This window comes from Sus scrofa, unplaced genomic scaffold, assembly GCF_000003025.6.
Source record: "Sus scrofa isolate TJ Tabasco breed Duroc unplaced genomic scaffold, Sscrofa11.1 Contig2033, whole genome shotgun sequence".
NCBI classification, from domain to species: domain Eukaryota; kingdom Metazoa; phylum Chordata; class Mammalia; order Artiodactyla; family Suidae; genus Sus; species Sus scrofa.
The window spans coordinates 47732-67873 of record NW_018085006.1 but is presented as its reverse complement, the minus strand read 5'-3'; the positions used below and the strand labels follow the sequence as shown (position 1 = coordinate 67873).

Below are 20142 nucleotides of genomic sequence, written 5' to 3'. Positions count from 1 at the left end.
TTACCCTAGAAGGAGCCAGTAATATCAGCTGATGATTTTCAGGTCTGATATAAGACATAAACCCAAAGATTCAGGAAGCACAACAAATCCTAAATAGAATAAACAAATAATAAACCATGTACACACACAATGTTATTAAATTTCAGAACTGCAGAACAATGTTAAAAGAGAACAACGGAAACCAGAGGAATAATAACTCTTACTCAAGAACTCTAGAAGCAATTAAATTATCATTCAAGAATGACAGTAAAAAAATCAAAATATGTTCAGACTAGTAGTATAACAAGGGGGGGGCCAGTGGTAATAATTCACCCTGAGTGGTAATATTGCTATCAAAAATTTTAAAAATAATGAAACAATAAAAATAAATTTGCTTTTAAGAATTTCAATAAGTGATTAAATATTTCTGCTTCTAAAACAGGCCCATCTCACTGCCATAGTCTTATATACCACTTGTTCATCCAAAGGAAGATGAGAGAATTTATGACAAATCTTTATTATGAACCCTAAAACTGTATTTTAGAAGAAAATGAGAAAAGAAAAAGTTTGGGATACAAGAAGAAAAGTGAACAAAGAAATGTGTAAGCATAGATAAACTAATACTGATGCATAAAATAATAATAATGTCCAATTGAAGGGCAGTTTAAAAAAAGAGAGATCCTCAAAAAATTAAAAATATAACTACCATAGGATCCAGTAATTACATTTGTGGCTATTTGTCTGAAGAAAACAAAAACACTAACTCAAAAGATTGATGAATCCCCATGTTCACTGCAGCATTATTCATGATAGTCAAGATATGGAAATAACCTAAGTATCCACGAATGGATGAATGGATAAAGAAAATGTGGTATAGATACATCTCTATGCATCTCTCATATATATGTATACATAACTATACATACTGGAATATTATTCAGTCATCAAAAGAATGAACTCTTGCCACTGGCAACAGCATGGATGGAGGTTGAGGGCACTGTCCTTAGTGAAATAAGTCAGAGAGACTTATTTTATTAATGAAATCTAAAAAAAAAAAAAGCTCAAAGATACAGAGAACAGATTGGTAGCTGGGAGTGGCAGGGGTGGAGGATGGCAAAATGGATGAAGGGAATCAAAAGGTACACTTTCAGCTATAAAATAAGTAAGTCATAGAGATGTACATCATAGTGACTAAAGTTAATAAAATTGTATATCTGGAAGTTGCTGCGAAAGCAAATCGTAAAAGTTCTCATCATAATAAAAGAAATTTTATTTGTGTTGTAATGTTATTATGGTGACTAATTCACAATATTTAGAAATACTAGATCAATATGTTGTTACACCTGGAACTAACATAAAGTTCTATGTCAATTATACTTTAATTTAGAAAAGAAAAAATCTGATTAGGTTATTAAAAGCAAGTGTATTCCAAATTCGACTGGTCAGGACTTAATTGACTTGTGAAGGAAAGAACTTTTGGCACAGTGGTTTCCCGTGCACAAAGAGGTGTGACTGTGATTTTGGAACCTTATTATAACCGTTACATTGAAAGTTCACAAGTACAGGGCTCAGCTGTGGCTGTGGTAGTGGCTCAGTGGTAACAAATCTGACTAGTATCCATGAAGATGCGGGTTCCATCCCTGGCCTCGCTCAGTGGGGTTAAGGATCTGGTGTTGCTGTGGGCTGTGGTGTAGGTCACAGATGTGGCTTGGATTCTGCCTTGGTATGGCTGTGGTGTAGCCTGGCAGTTGCAGCTCTGATTTGACTTGTAGCCTGGGAACTTCTACATGCTGCAGGTGCAGCCCTCAAAAGACCAAAAAAAAAAAAAGGAAAGAAAGAAAGAAAGACAGTTCAAGTACAAAATCACAGATAATTCTCTCTAGTTTCCAAGAAAAAAAAAAGAACCCAAAGGAAAACAACATACACACATACATACATACATACACACACACCAACACACCAGAGAATGAAAATGCTGGACATCAATAACTTTAAAAAAAAAAAAAAAAAGGGAAAGACCGTGACTGGAGTTCAAGTGTTCTAGAGATTCTGATTAACTTCAGGTTTTTGGTTAAGTATCTATATTAAATATTTAACAATAATCCTAGAAGATAAGAATAGACTCAACTTTTAAGTCAATAGTAGGAAGTAAAAATAAATCAACTGACTGAATTGCAACATGTTACCTAACTTAAACTTGACCTTTCTATTGCTAGGCAATTCTTTCCTTCATCAGCTCATTCTATCCCATTTCTTACAGTCTCAATTTCCAACTATTTCAGAGTACTCCTACAATATCCCCATGCTATAACATTCCTTGCCACTCTTCTAAGAAGTTTGAAGCTATCTGTATATCCTCATCTGGTCTAACAGTAACAGCCTTGTTCCAACAGCTGAAGAAGCCCTTGTCGTTCTGTATTGACAGGGTAGCCTCATTTGCCTCCTACAGATATGCTCCATTCTGTTTCATACTAAAATATCCTCCCCTTTTAAGGTAAGGCCTTCTTAGTTTCCGGTTTTGAATTACATATAATCCATAGTCACAGACGGTAGAAAACTTAGCTTCTGCTTCCTTCCTATATTCTTTTCCCAAAATGATACTGAAAACTGGCTCAGGATAGGCATGATCATAGGAAGTTTCATAAAGCAAAGACTAAGTATAATTAATTTTCTTTACATAGCATCATCAAGTGGACACAGTATAAATATTTAAAGTCTTATTTTTTTTCTTTTTTTTACAGCAGCACCTGCAGCACATGGAAGTTCCCAGGCCAGGGGTCAAATTGGAGCTACAGCTGAAGCCTACGCCACAACCACAGCCACACCAGATCTGAGCCACATCTGTGACCTACACCACAGCTTATGGCAATACCAGATCCTTAACCCACTGAACGAGGCCAGAGATCAAACCAGCAACCTCACAGAGACAATGTTGGTTCCTAACCTGCTGAGCCACAAAAGGGAACTGAACTCTTTTTTTATATACCTACTATCACTGTCTTACATTTGTAAAGGTTAGAAAATTGTGACAATTTACACTCAAATCTGAGAGCCACTTACCCTTTTTCAGTTTCCGGACAGCCAACATACAATGACTAGGAGAGAGATCCCATATTCTTAAAGTTTTATCATCACTTACAGTAGCACAGATGGGCAGATAAGGATGTGTAGCCAAACCCCATACTTCTCCTTCCATATGCCCCTATGAAGAAAACATAGTTAAGATCAATTTAACCTAAAGATATCTGTAGTTAGACAAATATTTGCAGTTAAAGACAACATTCAATAATACATGATAATGACAGGCTAATGAATAATAGATAAACCTAATAAGTTTTCTCTTTATTTTTTGAAAACACCTTAAAATACCTTTGTAACAACTTTATCATCACAGTTTCAATATAATCAAGTTACCACTGAAGTCACCTTCAAAACTGTATGCCATTTACTGGGTGGAAAAACAGGAATTGGCTGCCCTGAAATGTTAATAATTGCCATACAGAAGGGACTTCCTGCATGATAGAGCAAGGAGTGCTACAGACCTGCTCATCAGTGAAACTGGTGGAAATCATTAAAAAAAAATTAAGTCTCTGGAAATTGTTTCAAGGAGCTACAACAAATGAAGAAACATTTACTCAAGAAAATCTGCTAAATTTCATTAAGAACTGTAAAAGTTTTTCTATTTAAACCAAGACTTACTCCTTTTCTTCCTCATCCCAACTCACTGACATGAAAATTATAAAACATTGCTGAAAAAGCTAAAGATCTAAATAAATAGAAAGATCCCATGTTCATGGATCAGAAGATTTAATATTGTTAAGAGGCACTAGAGTTTCCAGACTGATGCATAAATACTGCTGCTACACTGTTGTATACGGGGGTTTTCTGCAGGGTATATATATATGAATGTACTTCTGTTGTGTTCATACATTCTCACTTCTCACACTTTTAATTACTATAGTTTTATATTATCTTTATTCCTAGCATGGAGAGTTTCTCAAAAATTTCTTAACTATTTTTGAATACAGTTTCTCTCTACATGAATAAAAAAAAATCTTTCCAGAATTTGTGAAAAATTTCATTAGGATTTGGATTATGATCATACCAAATTTTAACTTACTGAGATCTTTTATGTCCTTATTAAATGTTATCATATACTTTTTTTTTGGTCTTTTACCTTTCTAGGGCTGCACCCCGGGGGCATATGGAGGTTCCCAAGCTAGGGGTCTAATCAGAACTGCAGCCGCCAGCCTACGCCAGAGCCACAGCAACTCGGGATCCAAGCTGCATCTGCAACCTACACCACAGCTCATGGCAATGCTGGATCCTTAACCCACTAAGCAAGGCCAGGGACCGAACCCGCAACCTCATGCTTCCTAGTTGGATTCGTTAACCACTGAGCCACAAGGGGAACTCCTGTTGTCGTTTTCTTAATATAAGTATTGCATATTTTTAGCCATATTTATTTCCGGTTACTATACAGTTTTCTTTGTGAGTATCATTTTTGTGTCATTTTCTAACTGGTCATTGCTAATATGCGGAAATACTTCTATGTGGTGATTTTGTATATGTACATTTTATAGGACTCCTTAATTAGTTCTAACAATTTTTTAGTCTATTCTCTTGAATATGCAAGGCATAGGGTTATAATATCTGCCAATACTGACATCCATCTAGTGTTACTCATTTGTTTCCAACACTTATACCTTCTTTGTCTTGTTTTGTTTTACTGGATTGGCTAAGACCTTATATACAATTTTGGACAATAATGGTAAAATCTGTTATCCTTGTCTTGTTCCTGATATTTAGGAGACAGTAAATATTTGAAAATCTTAAACTTTCTATAATAAATATCAAAAGTAATAGGATGTCATTTATGACTTCTAAAAATCTTTTCTCACAATTATGAAGTTGTCTGTGTTTTTGAATAGGGCCATCTATGGATTCATCTGTAAAAGTGTATTTGTGTTAGAGTTCCTGCTGTAGCACAGTGGGTTAAGAATCTGACTGCAGTGGCTCTGGTTCAGATCTGCACAGTGGGTTAAAGGATCCAGCACTGCTGCAGCTGCGATGTAGGTCACAAGTTGCAGCTTGGATTCAATCCTCAGCCTCAGAACTTCCACATGCCATGTGTGTGGCCATAAAAAAAATGTATTTGTGTTAATAGATCATAAAGACATTAACACAACTCTGTCACCTTTTTACTTAAAAGGATTATCATGATGCTTAAATTAAAAAGTAAGACACGAAGGTTTGACAGTTAATTTAATAAAAAATGTTTTGTTATTTGCTTACAAAGTTACCTTATTATATCAGAATAATACATTAACATTAAAGCATATGCAGTGTTCTCATCTATATGTGATCTTTAGTATATAAGAGTGAAGTGGGGGTTGGAGAAGAAATCAGTCTGTATTAAGAAAGAAGATAATTCTTTTGCAGGGTAAAAAGTGAATCCAGAAAGTATTCCTATACAGACATGGATGAGGACAATTTTTCATTAGGACAGATCTACCTCATCTGCCATGTTTTATAGTATGGAAAACATAATAAACATAGGAAACACAAACCTAAAAAATTGATACAACATTCCTGATGGAAATGTTAAAGAAGAGCTAATCCTGCTGTTACATTTTATATTTCTACTACACAATTCTTTTTACTTCTGGACTTTTAACATATCTTCACTGATAAATATTTTCAGTAATAAAATTTTAGTATACATTCTTTTTTTAACTTTTCTATGTGATAAACTTGAGGAAAAATGAACTAAGCTGAAGAGTTTCATAGAAAAACAAATGCCTTGGGTTCAACAATATACTTCAAAAAAATAAAATTAAATATGAAATAAATGGACTGTATTACATTAGTTACAATTGGCTTTTCTTTCTATTGGTTCCGTGTTTTGCAGTAAGAAAGTACTGAAAATACTGGCAGATATTCCACATGATAGCATGCATATTTACTTACTGTATCTACTCAGTTATAATTACATTTAAAACTCCTTATAAATATTAACACTAACAAATATTTCCCTAATTAATTTAACATTTTTCACCACTGCCAACTTTTGGCTCGTATGTATTGAATCAATTTATACAAAGGAGAAAAAAAGCACATTAAAATTTTAAATTACCTGGACCAGAAGCGTTATTGGGCCACTTTTATCCACTTCGAGTATTTCACCATTCTTTGTGCCAACTAAAATGTGACCATGTCCTAATGATATCGCACGTATAGATGGGTTATCTTCCAAGAGAAGACCTAAGCGTTAAATGGAGATGTTCTCTAGGTATGAAGTTACTAGACTACAAAGAGGTATATATTGCCAATGATGCTATTTTGACAATGCAAATCATATTACAAAGTTGCTTCCTCCTATACTTTAAGTACTCTAATAAAAGCACCACATTTTCCCAGATCACTCACTCTGTTAATCTCAAAAGTACCACTTACATACTACATTTCTATGGTTCTATATAATCCCACATCCCCTACTACCGTTCTGACAACTGTTTCTTTTCCTTTTACATTTGCCCCTTATCCATCTCCTGATCCTCTTAGACCATGTACAATATTCTGGTTAGAAATTTTAATTCAATTCATTAAGATTAATTATGTTTACTGTGCTCCAGGTAGGCTTCAGAGGTATACTGGTAAATGTGATAGAGTCAAGCTCCTGTCCTCACAGAGCATACAGTGAAGAAAACAGATCCAATGTGAGAACATAATTAAAAAGGAACAAAAGGGAAATTTAACCTTTTTGGGGGGAGGTATGGGAGAGGAAGAAATCACTCTAGACGAAATAATGACTGAGATCTGAAAAACGAGTATATAGTCAAGTAACTGGAGGAAGCAGGAGGGAGGAGAAAGGGAAAACTCTAGGCCAAAGTGAAAGCACAAAGAAAGGCCTGGAGGTCAGAGATGGTGTGACAGAGTGCAGTAATGCACTGAGAGAAAGGACAAAGGAAGAAGAAAGAGCCTGCAAGGCTAGAGAGGGAGAGTCAAAAAACACCAGGTGAAACAAAAGGCCAAGTTTGAAAACAAATCCCTGACTGGAGGTAAATGTGACACTTAACAAGGCAATTTTCTTTGAAGAATTAAAAATGTTAGAAATTAATTATTAATAATCTTGCATTTGTTTATATTTTACTATGTGTATCACTGAAAAGAGATTTTGAAGGGACAGCAATGATTCTGGCATCCAGTTAAGTGGCTTCTCTTATAGAACTCTGATGCCTATCTAGTAAAGAAGGAAAAATACATTCCAAGTGTTCCATTTCAGTGATCACCCATGTTAATGAGCAATTAATCTTTTTTTCCTACAAAGTAAATTAAATCTCAAGTCACCTTTTGATCCTGGGGCCAAAGCAGCTCTTTTTATAGCATAGGTCTTTAGACATCTTTCAAAAGAGTCATCCCAAAGAGCTACCACCCCATCTTTTCCTCCAGTTACAAATCCCTATGAAAGCAAAAGGTTTAAGTTAATAAACATCTAAATGTTATAAAAAATAATAACCTTTTTTTATACTGAAAAATGCTAGAGGAAAGAACATTTATAGCCAGAAGTTACAGTCTGAAAAAACACAAGTTAGCATAAGAATCCATGACATTTTTTAAACATGAACAAAGAATCTGCAAAAAAAAATTTACATCGACACTAAACATTCTACTTTTAGGATAAGATTTAAAACACAGTTTGGAATCACAGAGTAGCTCTACTACTTTCAGCAAGTTAACATATATTCTCCCAGAGTCTTCATAATCCCAATCTTTAAAAAGAGGGGATAATAATAGTAGCTACCTCATAGGATACAGGGATTATATATAAAGTACTCAAACAATTTTTGACACATATTAAGTGATTAATAAATATAAAGCTAATTTTTTTTTTTTTTTTTTTACAGCAGACCTATTTCACTCTGTGTTAAGGAGTTTGCACAGAGGAAGAAAATACAGTCAGGAAGACTCCAGCTCACAGAGTTTTATTGGGTAGCTCAGCCAAGTAGAAAGGTAGTGTTCCTTTACTTGTGAAATGTTGTGCACTGCATGTTCAACTTAAGTTTAACAAAATATCATTAGGTTACTTACTTTCTCCAATGCATGCATACTGAACACTGGCCCATCATGTGCTTTAACTGTTTTTACAAGAAAGACATCTCTCCAGATACACACGTCTCCTGTGGATGTTCCAGAAAAAGCCATCTCTTCAGTCCATCCATACACTGCACACATCATTGTGTCATTTTTCCCCAGTGTGCCTACGTAGCCTTTTCTTCCAATCAATCCTCCCCCTGGTTCATAAAAAATATTATGAAAGTACCACTTTCAAAATGTATAAAGTATAAAGCAATAACATTTCTTTTCTACTGTTGTTCTTGCTTAAAGAGAAAGACATAACGATAAGAGTTAAGGAAAAAAATACAGGTCTCTCAGTCAGTGACTTGGGCAGCACTTTGCTTGGCTGAGGCAGCCACACCCACGGCTGCTTTACAGCCATAGCTTTTTGGATAAATGAAAATATATGCTAAGTCAGTTTTAATCAGTCTTTTGACTAATTAAAAAAATTATATTGATATATTTAATACAAAAAGTAACAAAAGCAATACAATAAACTCTTCTATATCAATTATCAACTTACATAAAATTACTAAAACAACCAAAAATGTATGCCATCCCATCTCCCTTCTTCACCCTCTACTATTCTGAATGTGATATTCTCACACATTCCCTTACATATATTTTACTACTTATTTATGAATTCTTAGATAATATGTCATATTATTTTTCCTGTTTAAAATTTTTTACAAATACCACCCTGTATGTATTCTCGTGCTTCTTGGTTTTTTAACCAACAATTAGTGGTTAAAATAAATAAAAAGATAAAAAATTTTAGTGCTGCACCCGTGGCATATGGAGGTTCTCAGGCGAGGGGTCTAATTGGAGCTGTTGCCACCAGCCTACGCCAGAGTCATGGCAACGCCAGATCCCAGCCGTGTCTGCAACCTACAATACACCACAGCTCACAGCAATGCCAGATCCTTAACACACTGAGCAAGGCCAGAGATTGAACCCACAACCTCATGGTTCCTAGTTGGATTCATTTCCACTGCACCACGACGGGAACTCCATGTGGTAGAGTTTTATACATACTGATTTGTACTTCTAGAAAACTCATTTTCAAAACGATGTAGCTTTCCATTATATAAATATAATTTTTTCCTATCAGTGGGGACTTAATAAAGTGGCTTCCAAGATGTTGCTATTGAAACGATGCTGCTAAACATTCTTGCCAGGGCTTCTTCTATAAAAGTGCAAGAGGAGGAGTTCCTGTCGTGGCGCAGTGGTTAACAAATCTGACTAGGAACCAAGAGGTTGCAGGTTCAATCCCTGCCCTTGCTCACTGGGTTAAGAACTACAGATCCGATTGGACCCCTAGCCTGGGAACCTCCATATGCCGTGGGAAGTGGCCCTAGAAAAGGCAAAGAGACAAAACAGAAAAAAAAAAAGTGCAAGAGGAATGGCGATAGTGTTTATGTGCAAAAGGAAATGCATATGGATGAGAGGTATCATCTCTTGCCTAACTGTTCTCCAAAGATGATACCCAATGTATACTCCCATTAACAATAAAAGGACTTCCTGTGGGTTCCCGCCTTTCAGGAACACTTGATATTATCAGACTGGGAGGTGTGAAATACCAAATGAATTGTATTGTGGCTTTAATTTGCATTTCTCTAATTATCAATGAGCTTTATTATAATTTCCTATTTTTATTAGTCATTCATTACCTATTGATATCTTTCGCCCATGTTCCCAAATGACTCATTCATTTTTTTATTCAAGAAATACATATGCTATGCATAATTCAAGGGAGAGGGGGTAGAGTTCTGAACAAGAAAGACAAGACAACAAAATTCTCTGCTTTTATGGAGCTTCTGGGTAAAAGACTGTCAATAAACATGACAAATAGGTAATATGTACAGCATATTAGACAATAATGGGTGCTATGGAGAGAATGTAAACACACAGGGAGGTAAGAAATAAGAGGGGCTCATTTTAAGAAGGGTGATTAAGAAAAGCCTCACCGAGAAGGTGGTATCTACACATGAAGACCCAAAGGAGGTAGGAAGAGCAAGCCACACAAAAAGAATGCTCAAGACACAGAGGGATCAAGAGTTCCTATTGTGGCTCAGTGGGTTAAGAACCCAATGTGGTGTCCATGAGCATGTAGGTTCCATCCCTGGCCTTGCTCAGTGGGTTAAGGACCCAGTGTTGTTGCAAGCTGTGGTGTAGGTTGCAGATGTGGCTTGGATCCAATGTTGCCGTGACTGTGGCTTAGGCCAGCAGGTGCAGCTCCAAGTTGACCCCTGGCCAGGAACTTCCATATGCCACAGGTGTGGTCATAAAGAGAAAAAAAGAAAAAGAACTAAAACAGAGGGATCAGCAAACACAAAGCCCCCAATGCAGGAACCTAACAAGAATCTTCAAAGAACAACTAGGGAGGCCAGAATGGAGTAACAAAGAAGGTAAATGTTTTTTATCTCTTCATGAGATGAAAAACATCTGGGTGGTGGAAGACAAGATTTGGCACATCATTTATTACCAAGTTCATTCTGATTTCTGAGTTGAGAGTAATTTGAATAGTGGCAGGGATGAAAAGAGTTAGAAGGCTATTTTAATCATCTGGGCAAATGATAAGGGTGGCACGGGCCTGGGGAAGATGGAAGATAATGAAAAGTAGTCATGTTCCAAATGTATTCACAATACTGTCTTTTCTTAACATGGCAGCCAGAGTTGTTGATGAACTTGCAAGCACTGAGGGAGGAAAATTAGACTCCTCTCAAAATAATAAGATAAACTGTAAATTCAAAGTGTACACAACTGTGTGGTGTTTCAGTGCATAGGTAAGAAGAGAAATTGATTAGCAACTGAAGGATAGAGCTGAAAGAGGGGTTTTGTTTGGTTTTATTTATTTAAGATCAAGAAATAAGATCACGATTTTATGCTTAAGGGAATGAGTTGGTAGAGAGGGAAAACTGATGGTACAGGGGAGAAAAGGAAGCAAAGTTGGAGTGATATCCTCGAACAGGTGAGAGATGGGATCCAGCACACAAGTGGAGGGAATGGCTTTCACCAGAGCACAGAATATCCGTCCAAAGCAGGGTCAGCAAACTATAGGCTGCAGGCCAAATCCTGCCATCACTGTTTTTGTATGGTGCCCACTGGAGCAGAGCTGTGGTGGTGACGTCAGTTTCCTTCTCTGCTCCCACAGCCTGCCTCCTTGACTTTTGGCTGCCACCCAGCAGCTGCCCAGGGCCTGAGCTGGTCACCACCTACACCCTGAGGACTTCGCTAATGGCCACTGCTGGGCACCCAGCAATGAAATCACAGTCTGGGAGCTGTTCTGCCTCTGGCCATCTGCCCAAGTTGATAAGGCAGCACTTTCCAGGAGGAAACAACACAGTATGATCGATGTGTCACCAGGGCAGAGTGAAGCTGACTATGGTCTCTCCAGCCCAACCTGTCAGTCCCAATCACTGCAGAGCTGATCTTGGAGGGAACGTCACCAGTTAAAGGCAACTGGGTGCAAAGTGAGTAAAGCAGTGCAGCAGTTTTCTTTCTTGTTCTGTAAGTATCTATATAATAGTCTCCATTTTGTCCTTGGGTCTGGAAAGTCTAAAACTTTACTGTTTAACCCTTTTCAGAGTTTTCCACCTCTAGTTTAGATAATCATTACTGAGTTTTCTGATACACACAACATAACTGGTTCATATTGTATAAGGTCATATTATCATTGTATTGAAAAACTTTCAGTGGCTCCTGACCCACCAGCCACGGAAGAGAGTTCAAATTCCTTAGAGGAGAGGCTAATTATTTGTAACTTGGAATTCTCAAAGCCTAGATCTGGGCTAGGAGGTAAGAACCTCCCTTTTAGTCTCAGTCCTAAGTAATCTTTAACTTAGTTTTACATAAAGCTATGCATTTAGAGGGCTAGACAGATGGCATTTATTAGATTAATAAAATGGTTACTTATTTCCCAGTTGACTAGTGAACCCTATGATCAGAACTCCCAAAGTGAGCAAGACTGAATTGGCCCAAAGTCTTAACATTTATCCTTTTATGGTTTAACTTCGGGTTTCCTATATGTCTAATCAAACTTAAGGAAAAAAAGTTATTCAATTGACAATCTTTTCATTTCAAGGCTATTTACTTTTTTAAAGTGTCTTCAAACAAATTTACAGTTTTTTTTTTAAAATACAGCAATAGTAATAAGGATTACTTGCTGGATATCTGCAATTTTAAGTGATTAAGACATTCAAAAGTTTTGTTTAAATGTATGGGAATAAAAATTACCAATGTGAAGATACTTCTTTTTACTTGGTAAATGTCTACATACTATGGTCTCATGAGTTTGTGAAAAAGTATTAAATCTTAGTCTGAAAATTGACTCTGTCCTGGGTAGTTTAAAATCTGAAAGTTAATTCAACTTGGGAAATATCCTCACTAAGCTTATTCTCTTCTAACTATGTTTCACTTCTCTCTATATCTATGTATTTTATTTGAAAGGTTTAAGTGTACTGAGACTTTGTTAAATTGGTGGAATTTGTAAGTATACTCTTCTATACAAAAAGAGACTTTTAATTTAATTAATTAATTAATTTATTTTGTCTTTAGCCTTTTCTAGGGCCGCTCCTGTGGCATATGGAGATGCCCAGGCTAGGGGTCTAATTGGAGCTGTAGCCACCAGCCTACACCACAGCCATGGCAACTCGGGATCTGAGCCGTGTCTGCAACCTACACCACAGCTCATGGCAATGCCGGATCCTTAACCACTGAGCAAGGCCAGGGATCAAACCTGCAACCTTATGGTTCCTAGTCGGATTCATTAACCACTGCGCCACGACGGTAACTCCAAGAGACTTTTAATTTTAAAACGTGAACTTTTCCCACAGTAACTATATTATTAAATGATTAAAATAATATATCATTTCACTTCTGTATCATTTTATAGCACATAAAAATTTTGACACAATTTTTTATTTTCAGTTTAGACTAAAAAACATGTCTTTAAGAGAAGGAAATCTGGACATCACTTGATTAATCTCATAAATTAAATCCTTTTGCAAATAGGAATACTACATCAACACAGCCAGTAAAGGATGATAAAATAAATCTTAACATTTGTTTGCAAGGTACCAAGACAACTGTGAATTATTTAAAAAAAAAAAACCTTTCATTTTGGATAACTTTAGATTTTCATAAAAATGCAAAGATAACAGTGTTTTCATATACTCCTTGCCCGCCCAGTTCCCCATGACATTAACATTTTACAATACTATAGACTAGCTGTTAAAACTAAAAAAAAACATTTGACGCATTACTATTAACTGAACTCCAGACTTCACTCGGATTTCTCCTATTTTTCAACTAATGTCTTTTCTGCTCTAGGATCCAATCTAGGAGATCACATTGCACTTAGCCACATCACTTTTACAAGTAATAGTTTCTTAAGTTTCAAAGGAGCAAAAAGAAGCACTTCCTTACCTGCTCTACGCCAAAATTTCATGTGTTTAATTCCGGCTGTAATTAATTTGTCAGGCACGTACGGGTTCATCTTTACAACAAAAATCTTATCTTTACTTCCTCTGAAATAAATACCAAAATGTTTTAACTCTGAAGACAAATCTCTTCTGTAATAATCTGTTGCCTAATCCATACCCTATCTTGATTACCATACCCATTACTAAAAGCTTGGCTCACTTGTCTCTCAGGTTTGGGCTCTGTAAACACTGACATTTGTTATTTTGTCATTATTTTAATTTATTAACTCTTCTCAAGAGCATCTTAAAATACTGGGACAGTGAAGACTAACCCTCTTTTGGACAGCACCTACTTCAGTACTATACATTGAGAGGGCCATTTGTGGCATGAATGGGTTAAAACATTTGTTTTATAATAGTCTGTTACTGCTTAATATAGCCTTTCCAAGTCATCCAAATTCCTCTTTTTTTTTTTTTTTTTTTGTATTTTTTAGGGCCGTACCTGTGGTATATGGAAGTTCCCAGGCTAGGGATCGAGTTGGAGATGTAGCTGCTGGCCTACACCACAACCACAGCAATGCCAGATCTGAGCCATGTCTGCAACTTAGACCATAGCTCACAGCAACACTGGATCCTTAACCCACTGAGTAATTTCAGGGATTGAACCCACATCCTCATGGATACTAGTCAGTTTCATTACCTCTGAGCAACAATGGGAATGCCCCAAATTCCTCTTAAACCATCTTTTATTTGGTTAAAAAGCATTTATTTATACTTTAAAAGTGCTTTTATGTCTCACTTTAATGAAGAGAAAGTTTAAAAAATGAGTCTCTGACACTGTTGACTATTTCCTCCTTTAAAGCAACTGTTTTTTTTTTTTTAACACTTTTTTAAATTAGAGTATAGCTGACTTGCAGTGTTATGTCAATTTCTGCTACACAGCATAGTGACCCAGTCATACCTATACATTCTTTTTCTCATACTATCTTCCATTGTGTTCTACCCCAAGAGACTGGATGTAGTTGCCCATGCTGTACAGAAAGACCTCATTGCTTATCCACTCTAAATGTAACAGTTTGCACCTACTAACCCCAAACTCCCTGTCCATCCCACCTCCTCCCTCTCGGCAACCATGTCTGCCCTCCATGTCTGTGATGTTTCTGTTTCATAGATAGGATCATCTGTGCCATATTTTAGATTCCACATATAAGTGATACCATGTGGTATATGTCCCTTACTTTCCGACTGACTTCACTTAGTGTGAGACTCTCTAGTTGCATCTGTGTTGCTGCAAATGGCATTATTTTGTTCTTTTTTATGGCTGAGTGGTAAAAGCAATTGTTAACATTTGTACTACTATAAAAATAACGGTGCTCACTGTAGAAAATTTAGAAAATGAAAATTATAATGGATAAAATAAAAATAATCTATAGCTTCTTTGTGATATATGTATTTATGTATCTTCCTTCACTCAAATATCTAATATAAATATTTTATCATGTTTTCAATGACTACAGAATAGCTTATATTATGGCAGCATTCATTCTACCTATAAATAGAGATTTAAATAATATCTCCTTCCATCATCATATTATAGTCACATAAAAAAGTATGTTCACAAGGGCTAAACCTACAAATGAATCCTGAAATCATTTGTATTTTTACATTGATTATGCTATTTATTTGATGGTAATAAGGATGGCAGCAACAAAAAGTTGCATGTTTGCTTGATTTCAAAAATATTATAACTGTAAAAAATTTTAAGTCCAAAGTAATTTCAGTATTTTGCCAATGAGATACCAAAATTTTTCCTCACCTTGCTAGTGAAAGTTTCTCTCCCTTTTTCCAGTCCCACAGCACAATGGTGTGGCTATCATCTATTCCAACTGAAACCAAACGTTTCCCATCCGCTATGAAAATTAATGAGAGAGAGATTAACAATTAACATTCAGAAGATTAAAAAAGTACATAATCTGATACCACAGAACCATATTTAAAATTTTATAAAACAATTTTTAATGTTAGGCATGCATACAGCTATTTTAAAAAAACCCAAAATTTATAAGAAGAGGGAAGAATAGTCTCTCTACACATCTAAACCTATCTGCTGACATTTTCTCTGATTTCATTCACCTCATCTACCCACCAGCTTGAGATGGGGGAAAGGAAGAAGATATGAAAAGTGGAAAAAAGAGACTTAAAAGCTGAGAAGGAAAGAAAAAACTAAGAGAGGAGGACAGAGAAATGATACATGCCAATGAAATTCACCATAGGAACTCTGCTGTGATTTAAGAAGTTATAGGGATTATGAAAAGCAAGTCATAGAAAAAGACATAGATTACAATTACATATTACTGTTGATGTGACTGTTTCTTTGTTTTGGCCATGCCCGTGGTGTGTGGAAGTTCCTAGGCCAGGGAGCAAACCCTCACCATGGCAGTGAACAGAGCCATAGCAGTGACAATGCCAGGTCCTTAACCTGCTAGGCCACCAGGGAACTCCTAATGTGACTGTTTTTAGTGAAGGTCAATTATTTTAGTTATTACCACTATCAAACAATAAGTAATGATTATTAGACAAATTACTGAGATAAGTCAGTCACACTGGCAGCTGTGCATGTATTTATAGATTATAAAGGCTCAATCTATAATAAAATGTTTGCTATTCTGCCACACTTTTTGCAAACCTCAATTAGTTCATTATTGCTACCAGTGGTATTTTTCTTGTTGACTCCCTTTGTTTGCCAGTTTCTTGACCTTTGGCAGATCCTCGTATGTGTATATACATTCCCCCCCCCGCCCAAACTCTACTATAACTATCTCTGCAGTCAAAGCAGCAGAAAGTATATATTTACTGTTTTTGTTTTTAGGGCCGCACTCACAGCTTATGGAGGTTCCCAGGCTAGGGGTTGAATTGGAAGTATAGCCACTGGCCTACACCACAGCCACGGCAACACTGGGTCGTTAACCCACTGAGTGAGGTCAGGGATCGAACCTGTGTCCTCATGGATGCTAGTCAGGTTCATTTCCTCTGAGCCATGACGGAACTCCTAAATTTATTGTTTCTTAATATAAAATTCTCTGTTACTGGTATTCCTCCCCATTCCTAACTCACACCCTGGCTTTCACTGTAAATCTATCTGTAGCTGTTAAACTTTTAAATATGTAACAAAGAGTTAACATGATTTGAAATTATTTTGAAAAGATAGCTTGGAATTGTCACTTCATAGAAATGTTATAAAACAAATATTTCAGTTCTCACCTCTTTTTGTCCTAGCTTTCACCTTAAACATTTTCAAAGTTTACTCTGTTGCTGTAAAATATTAAGTGAGATCAGGGTTTGTCTGAAGTGGGAGATACATACCACTAGATGTAACTGACATGGTTTCAGAGATTATTTAGATAAAACATCTTTTAATAGAAATATCTTCATAATAATGGGTATTAAAAATTATACTTATTAAAGTATAATTATAAACCAGCTAGCAAACTCACACTTTCATAGCCTTGACTGGTTAGGACAACATATCCACATTTGATAAAAACTGTGAGGTCATCTTTAAATGGCAAGTTTGGGCAATAGTGATTTAGACTAAAGTGTTACGGATTGCCTCTGCATTCTGATCATTCTTACTGAGATAGAAAACTGCCTTACCTGAGAAATCAACAGCACAGACACCATATTGGTGGTAGCCCTTTAATATCGACAATGGTTTAATGGTCTCTGTATCCCATATGTGAATTGTGGGATCCCTACCTACCTAAAACAGAATTATAAAAGTCATTTTATACAATTAAGTCATTTGTTTTCATATCTATAAAAGAAAATAAATAAAACAGGAGACTTTACAGCCTTTGTCTTGTTTGCTATAGACATTTATCAAATAAAAATTATGAAGCAGACTGTATATGTGATCATTTTTCCCCTTACATTTGTGGTAAAACTAATGAGACTAGGCTCATTGTTTCTAGAACAATTTGGCTCCTAAATCTTATCCTATGCTTCATCATTAAAGATAATGTTTACTGAACATCTATTATTTTGTAGTATTACTATGCTAGGTACAATGAGCACTAAGACAGTCAAATAAATTTTGCAAACTTACTGGGATACAAGATATTTTCAGTTATCTAAGAACACCTGGTAATACATGCTTAATGAGGATGAAAAGGCTGCAGAGAAAACCTTCACAGGAGAGATGACACTTGACCTGGGCCTTCAAAAAGTATAGGTCTTAAAAAGAGAAGATAAAAAAAAGGAGCAAGCAAGCAAATTCTAGGCTAGGATAATGGTGTAAACAAAGAACAGAAGGGCTGGAGTTCCCACTGTGGCACGGCAGGTTAAGGATCCAGTGTTGTCTGGGTTAAGGACTGGGCATTGCTGCAGCTGTTGAGAAGGCTGAAGCTGTGGCTTAGATTCAGTCTGTGCCCTGGGAACTTTCAAATGCTGTGAGTGTGGGCAAAAAGAAAAAAAAAAAGATACAGAGGTGTTAAAGCACCAAGCAGTTTAACAAAACTTAATTCCTTTTTTTTTTTTTTTTTTTCAGGACCATACCCATGGCATATGAAGGTTACCATAGGGGTCGAATCAGAGCTGCAGCCGCCAGCCACAGTCACAGCAACACGGGATCCAAGCTGTGTCTGCAACCTATACAACTCACAGCAACGCTGGATCCTTAACCCACTGACTGAGGCCAGAAATCAAACCTTAGTCCTCATGGATGCTAGTCAGATTCGTTTCCACTGAGTTTTTTGTCTTTCGTCTTTTTAGGCCTGCACGTGCGGCGTGTGGAGGTTCCAGGCTAGGGGTCTAATAGGAGCTGTAGCTGCCGGCCTATGTCACAGCTCATGGCAATGCTAGATCCTTAACTCAATGAGCAAGGCCAGGGATTGAACCTGAAACCTCATGGTTCCTAGTCAGATTCACAAAACTGAATTCTTAATTATTCCTTTAAACTGAAGTAATCATTGTCTTTATACAGATAAGAAGAAACAATAACTGTCTATAAAGATACATCTTGAAGTAACTAATATAGATGCTAATTATCATTGATTTTGAGATTGGTTTTATCTAAAGATATAAAAACACTGCAATCAGTCAATGTTTCACTAAGTCATTAACTGGTTTCCTTTGATTTCTCTACAGATATACTGTTTTCTATACAAGCTGGAACTCCAAACCACCATGTTGAGTTATATTTGGTTTAGGTTTCTCGCAGGTGATACGAATCAGACCTGTTAATACACTTTCTGTTTTCCTCTTGTTAAGCTGTCTTTTTGTTAGATTATTGGCTAAAAACCTAGGATGAGAAGAAGTCAGGTTTTACCTCCCCTTCTTGGGTATCCAGGGATGTCTTCTGGGCATACTGACTTTTAATTTAATATGGCCTGAGTTCCCTTAAATTCCAGAATCATGGAGTAAATGACCAGTTTTTTCATTGCTTTCATTTCACTAGTAATGAAATAATGTCCAAACTCCTTGCTATAGTACAATGGGTATATAAACTGTGCATTTCTGGGTTTTGTTTGTTTGTTGTTGTTGTTGTTTGTGGAAGTTCCCAGGTCAGGGACTGAACCCATGGCACAGCAGTGACAACATCGGATCCTTAACCTGCTAGGCAACTGGGAACTCCCATAATTGTTTTTTAAGAGGAACCGTTTATTTAAACTAAAGGTGAAGGTAAATGATGCCCCTAGGGGCCCTCGCAACCCATTTAATTAGTTCTTCCACTAATATCCTTCATGTACTCTAAGATTTGAGTACTTTGGCCTGCTCAAAGTTCTTAAAACAAACTGTTTTATTTATTTATTTATTTTCTCACTGCTAAACATTATATAATGCACTTAGAACACTTTCCCATCAGAGGGAGGTAACTACTTAACTCAAATGTCATCATCTCTATGAGGGTTTCCCTGATTCCATGAGGGACAATTAATCAGTCCCTTATTACATTCCACGAAGACTTTAAATATCTCTCTCTCTTTTTTTAACTTATAAAATTTTAAAATATATTTTTATTTTTTATTTTAAAATTTTTTTATAATAATAAAAAATAATAAATATACCTCTACATTAGTGGTTCTCAGGCAACATTTCACACAATTTGGAGACACTTTTGGTTGTCACATCTGAGATGGGTAGTGTTACTGGCATCTAGTGCATAGAGGCCAGGGATGCTGCTAAACATCCTACAATGCACAGGAGTGTATTGTACACAAAAATGCAATTATCCTTATAACAAAGAATTTTCTGGCCCCAAATGTCAACAGTACCAAGGTAAGAAGCCCTTGTATCATAATTTTCTTGCATGTTTGTCTCCTCTCTGCCCCTGAGTATAAATGATTTACCATGGCGAAATGTTACATTTATATTCCCAGCATGTTTCTGGTACCCAGCAATGTTTTATGAATGGAGAAAGGAGGGAGAAAAGGAGGGAAGGAAAAGAAAGAGAAAAAGAAAGATGGAGGAGAGGCACAAAGAGAGGGAGGGAGATGGGAGAAGGAGGAGCGGAAGAGTTTTCTCTCTTTTCAGGGAAGCTATATAGGATGATGCAAGATAGCCACGCTCATCCTCAATACATCCTAGAAGGTATACTTAGACAGTGTTTAAAGGCAGACAGACC

General features: G+C 36.4%; 1 protein-coding gene across 1 annotated transcript in view; it reads right to left on the bottom strand.

The window, feature by feature from the left end:
• Positions 1–2855: 2855 nt before the first annotated feature.
• Positions 2856–20142, bottom strand: part of LOC110258441 (echinoderm microtubule-associated protein-like 5) — a gene marked incomplete at its 5' end in the record, with an annotated part of 63855 nt that continues 46568 nt past the window's right edge. The window contains 7 exon segments of the mRNA XM_021081695.1: positions 2856–3181; positions 6116–6243; positions 7330–7441; positions 8071–8273; positions 13525–13625; positions 15337–15430; positions 17175–17280. Of these exon segments, the coding sequence (XP_020937354.1) occupies positions 2972–3181; positions 6116–6243; positions 7330–7441; positions 8071–8273; positions 13525–13625; positions 15337–15430; positions 17175–17280 (954 nt within the window).